Below are 6,000 nucleotides of genomic sequence, written 5' to 3'. Positions count from 1 at the left end.
TAATAATATGTAGTTGGTCGAAACAGTCGATTCCTAGAGAATTAATTTTTCTGAACCTTAACACACTTTTTATATACACAGATATTATAGAGTCTGAAGATAGCGACTCGACCAACTCTCCGGCCCGACCGTGTCTCCCGGATTTACCCTATCTCTTATTTTATTTAAAATCACCCGCGCAGTCGCGAATAGAGTGCTTCAGCGCTCCACGTGCATGAACCACCTAGTGATCCTCTAGGGAGTGATCGGTATAACCGCAGCCATCTTGGAGCAAAACCGGAAATAAACATATCTATCTCTTTCTATCAGTATTTCTCTCTCTCTCTTTCTATCAGTATTTCTGTCTCTTTCTATCATTATTTCTGCCGCTTCCTTTTTTACAGTTTCTTTCTCTATCTACATCCACTTTTGCTCTAAAATCGTGGCAACCAATCAGCGAAGATACACGTTGTTCCGATCACTCCCTAGAGGATCACTAGGAACCACCTTACAATGTAAAAGTGTGATTTCATGCTGACGCTCGTTTTGAGCGTCAAAACCAGTCACGTGACCAACGCTCGACCAACGAACGAGCGAGTCAGAGCAAGTCAGAGAGAACGAGCGTCTAGCGGAAAAGCTAAACTCAGTTTGTTTGAGCGTCTAGCGGAAAAGCCAAACTCAGTTTGTTTGAGCTCTGACACGTTCGTTCGTTGGTTGAGCGTCGGTCACGTGAATGATTTTGACGCTCAAAACAGGGATCGGCGGGCTTAAGCTACCGTTGATGGAAGGGGAAACACCTATAGGAGCGGTGGTAATGAAGCGTGAACTGAGGCCAGCGCCAAGCCAGCCAAGTGGCGCTAACGCGAAGCTAACCACGGCCAATCAGTGTCGTCGGGAAATAGATTGTCGACGCTGATTGGCCGTGGTTAGCTTCGCGTTGGCGCCACTTGGCTGGCATGGGCTGGAGTCACTTCACGCACACATTACCACCACTCCTGTAGGTGTTTCCCCCTCCATCAGCGTAGCTTAAGCCCGCCGATCCCTGGCTCAAAACGAGCGTCGAGCGTCAGCATGAAATCGCACCTTTAATTGGTTAATTTCCCATGAAAGCGCACAACACAGACAATTTAAAGGGACAAGGTCAAAAGACTTTAAAGATCTCGCACCCACCCGAAGTGTCGCCTTTTTTATATTTAGTATATATATGGCGGTTGGAGAACTTTCCTCCTTTATTAACACTTTAAGGGAGGAATCGTTTCCTCCATCCTCGTCGAAAATCAACCAATAGGGTTGAAACCCCTGAAGATTCATACTTGAAACTGCGACGTAGGGATGCCAAATGCTTACCCCCACTATGGCCTACCGTCGTCTCCCACTTTCTTCCCATCGCACTGCACACAAGTATATCCCTACTCCTGTCCGTGTGAGCTGCTGTTAGGCTGCCGAGCACACGGACAGGAGTAGGGATATGCTTGTGCAGTGCGATGGGAAGAAAGTGGGGGACGACGGTAGGCCATAGTGGGAGACGACGGTAGGCCATAGTGGGGGTAAGCATTTGTCCCACGATTCTGGCATCACAATTATACTGTGGTATCAGCGAAAGCTAAATACATACAAACATTTTATATTCTGGCATCACTGCTGCGACGGATACAGGAAGAAGGTCAACATTATTTTTTACCATTTCCAATTTCTTGAAGAGGCTTCTACATATGCGTACCGCAGCGCAACAGTTTACAACTGGTTATATGAGTTTTATTTAATCATGTCAACAAATGAGAGTACTAAGTTAAAGACCTTCTTGTCAGTGAAACAGAAGATAGATATCTTTAAAAAACTAGAGAGCGGAGCAAGCGTGAAAACTTTATCCAGCAAGTACAAAGTTTCTTCTACCACCATTCGCCGCATTCGCAGAGAAGGAAGGGTTTTGGAAAATTTTGGCAACCAAGGGACCCATATGTTAAAGCGCAGGAACCGAAGGAAACCGACGTACGCAGATATTGATAATCGCTTGTACGAGTGGTTTTTGGAACGGGGAGCGTTGGGAGATCGACTTACCGATGTCTTATTACAAAAGAAGGCCAGGGAAATTTGTATTGACTTTGGAGCACCATCATCGTTTACGGCAAGTAGGGGCTGGCTGACGAAATTTAAGGAACGTCATAATATTCGCTTAATTCGTACTTACGGAGAAACAGGAAGCACAGCCAGGGAAGGTGCAGAGAAGTTCTTGTCACGATTGGAAGTGGCTGAAAATATTTACGATGATTATGTATCTGAAGAAGATGAAGAAGCGCAGGCAGGAGATACTGAAGTAGACGAGTACCCTGAAGAAAATATGGAAATACAAGAAGGAACAGAAGAAAAAAGGGACAAAGAAGGAATAGAAGGAAGAGAGGAGGAAGAAATAGAAGAAAAAAGAGAGGAAGAAGAAATAGGAGAAAAAAGAGGGGAGGAAAAAATAGGAGAAAAAAGAGAGGTAGAAGAAATAAAGGAAGAAAAGGAGGAAGAAGAAATAGAAGAAGCAGGCGAAGAAGAACCACAAGAACCGAGACTAAGTATGGTAGACAAAAAAAAGAGAGATTTAAACACCTTCGAAGAAATTATAAAAACCTATGCAGATAATGATAGATCACTGATATTAATGGGGCAACTGTTGAAACAAATACTGGAGGAGAAAAAAACACCAGAGGGATAAAGAGAAGTGGTCCTTTTAACAATCAGAAAAAAGTAAGGTACACACTTAAAAAATGTGCAGTAGTCCTTTGTACCTGTGGCAATGAAAATTAATGCCAACTATCTACAGCAAGTCCCACTATTCCATGACTACCAAGTAACATGCAAGTGTTCTTCCAAAGAAAACAGCCTTGCAAAGATCAGAAAGGGTATGGTATGCATTTAAGGGGTCATTCTGGTAATCACGCCGCAAAAATCGGCAACATTCAGGCTTTCTTTCTCAGTGAATACAATGAATAACAATGTCAAACTTTTTGTTCATTTATTAATCTACTTATAACGTATACGGAACAATTGTTTAAATACACATTTAATTGTGTTTTTTCAATGTTATCTGGAGTTCAAAATCGCGCCTTTGAAAAGACGGTGGGAGTGATTTCAGCTCACAGACTCATCTGAAACAAAAAAACCAAACTGATTCTTAATCATTACGAGTACCGCTATCGCAGGTGCCAGAATTAGCCATGTAAGTCAAAATTTAACAAAATTGGGTGTATTCAAACTTCAAGTAAGAATGGAAATTTTCGAAACTTGAAGTTTGAATACGCGCAATTTTGTAAAATTTTGACTTACATGGCTAATTCTGGCACCTGCGATAGCGGTACTCGTAATGATTAAGAATCAGTTTGGTTTTTTTGTTTGAGATGAGTCTGTGAGCTGAAATCACTCCCACCGTCTTTTCAAAGGCGTGATTTTTAACTCCAGATAACATTGAAAAAACACAATTAAAAGTGTATGTAAAAAATTGTTCCGTATACATTACAAGTAGCTGAATAAATGAAAAAAAAAGTTTGACATTGTTATTCATTGTATTCACTGAGAAAAAAAGCCTGAATGTTGCCGAATTTTGCGGCGTGATTACCAGAATGACCCCTTAAAAAATGTGCAGCAGTTTCCTGTAGAGCTGTTACTTTTTGACCGGTTGGGGACCCGGCTACCCGGAATGACTTCAAGCCATTGAATGTGGTATTATCTATTACACCGAATTTTTGGCTAACATCAAATAATACCACAGACAATAAAACATTCAATTGCTTGAAGTTGTTTCGGATAGCCGAGTACCCGACGGGTTAAAAAGTAACAGCTCTAGTTTCCTGTACCTCTAGCAGTGAAACTTAATGCCAAATTTTTTTACAGAAAACCACAGCCCCGTCAGCAGTTCGAAAAAAGATAAGTTATACATTTTAAAGATGTATGATGGTCTGCATTACATTTGACGATAAGGACTAATTAATGTTAATCTTTCTTACAGAAGAAGAGCCTGCCCACCTGTGCCATGATAGATACAAGCCTTCCTCCCAAAAGACAGCCTTGTCAGCAATCCAACAGAAGATAAGTTACAGTTTTTAAAGCTGTATGATAGTTCATTTTACTTTTGACAGTAAGGGCTAATTAATACAAATGTTTTTTACAGCCAAGAGTAAACGATTTAAGGTCATGTTTGGTAAAGTATCTGGATTCGTATTCCTGGTTTCGAACTGAGCCCACTGATACTGACTTGATTTGCTTAGGCGATCAATCGTTTGTTAGTTGCTGTTTATTATTATCCGGATTGTTAACGCGATTGTTATATCTTATTGTTGCTGTTATTGTTTTGGAACATTGTTATATAAACGTTAAGCTTTTTACTTTCAGTTTGTGCTGTGCTAATTATTTACCGCCATCCGGGCCAGCAGTTTGCAGCGGAGCAACGCTGATTGCCTGAATTGGGATTCTGCTTTGGGATTTGCTAGATTATCATCAGAGGGATGGCAGGCTTTTACGATGAGGAGATTGGAATTTAGGTGGAGGAGGTTCTAAGTCAGAATTCCGAGGAGAATGTAGAGGATAGCTTTGAGGAAGCGCTTACACAGCGCAGGGAAGGAGTAACAGAGGCGGAGGGGGCATGAAGGGGTAACGGAAATACGGGAGGAGTGTGAGGAGCAGGTGGTGGAGGAGGAAGGGGAGGTTGAATTGGGTTTTGGCCTGGTGCCGTTGGCTTATCTTCGAGAGGTGCTTGGTAGGGAGTATCTGGATTCCCATTCTTGAACGCTTTGGATTTGTTGTGTGCGGTCAATCTTTGCTATTTATTATCGTTCATCGATCCTTGTTTCCCTGTGTGCTCTTATTGTTGTTGCTATTATTGTTTTGTTTGAACCTTGGATTTTCATTACCGCGCATTCGAGCACTGTGCTGTGCCGACTTTCATCCGGTTCTGCAGGTTGCAGCTAAGCAACGTGGTTGCCTGCACTCAGGGTGGACGATTTTCTATTTTCATTAGAAGGATGGAAATGTTGTTTGAGCAGAAGGAAGTGTATAAGGTGGAAGATTTTTTGAGTCTAGGGTTTGAGGAGGGTGTTGTTAGCTCGAAGGAGGTGGCAACTCAGTGAGGGTTGTGCGGAATCAGAGGAAGCAGCAGGGTTCGAATATAGAGTGCAGTAAGACATCGCAGTCATTCTTGTAATCAGTCCCTCTCACTCGCCGTGACAACTGCAAAAGAAGAAATAGGGACAGCGATGATCACTTTTCAAGACAGCACTGTATGATGGCAATCAATCTCTTTCGCTCATTTGCAGCCTGTCTCATTCGTCGCGGCAACAATAGAAAAAGTTGAGAGGATAGCGATCACCTTATTTCTTTGGTAGGAGACCCAAATCCTTATCTCCAAGATATATTTGTCAAGCGGTTCGTTTCGACACCTCAAACGTGTACACTTGAACTCCTTCAGGATTCTACGAGTCCAATGCATCTCCGTGCCGTACTATACATACAAGCAAACTCATTGGCTCAGTTGGTCTTTAATGTAAACACTTAAAAAGTCTGAGATAATACTTTTGATGCATTCTAAAAAATTTCCTCATTAAACCACATTGTACTCTTGCCCGCAGGGTAGAAATTCCATGGCGTTAAAAGACTCCGAAGCCACGTAACCGTTACCGTCAGTGTGATATCTGCGTTACAGATTGCAGTCCATTGTTTTTGTAAAATAAGATTGATATCGTTTTATTAATTTCATTTTATAGAGTTTTAATTGTTTTTCTTCTTTCTTATCAGCGAACATTTTAAATTGCAATAACTGATAGCAGTATTATTTATAAACGTTGATCGAATGTGTTCGATTAAGTTGAATTAAACTTTCATCACATAGGGATTAATTCGTTTTGAAATTTAAATCCTTGGTGTAGAAGGTACTTAACAAGTATACGCAATTACCCAAAAGTAACAAAAGCACTTTCATAATTCAATTAACCCTTCTTGGTCACACCTTCTTATAATCACAAGTTGGTCACACGGGGTTCACTGTAC

At 41.4% G+C, this 6,000-nt stretch overlaps 1 protein-coding gene across 1 annotated transcript; it reads left to right on the top strand.

Moving 5' to 3' along the window:
- Window positions 1-1,586: 1,586 nt before the first annotated feature.
- On the top strand, window positions 1,587-2,864 carry LOC143368061 (uncharacterized). The gene is made up of 2 exons (XM_076810431.1): window positions 1,587-2,709; window positions 2,786-2,864. The coding sequence occupies exon 1, from the start codon at window positions 1,745-1,747 to the stop codon at window positions 2,675-2,677; it is 933 nt and encodes a 310-aa protein (XP_076666546.1). The 5' UTR covers window positions 1,587-1,744; the 3' UTR covers window positions 2,678-2,709; window positions 2,786-2,864.
- The last annotated feature ends 3,136 nt before the right edge of the window (window positions 2,865-6,000 follow it).

This window comes from Andrena cerasifolii, chromosome 4, assembly GCF_050908995.1.
Source record: "Andrena cerasifolii isolate SP2316 chromosome 4, iyAndCera1_principal, whole genome shotgun sequence".
Lineage (NCBI taxonomy): Eukaryota > Metazoa > Arthropoda > Insecta > Hymenoptera > Andrenidae > Andrena > Andrena cerasifolii.
Note: the sequence above shows the minus strand (reverse complement) of the source record. Positions and strands in the feature narration are given on the sequence as shown.

Bases quoted from the DNA above. Each gene is read 5' to 3' on its own strand.
- LOC143368061 (XM_076810431.1), top strand. From the start codon at position 1,745: ATGTCAACAAATGAGAGTACTAAGTTAAAGACCTTCTTGTCAGTGAAA.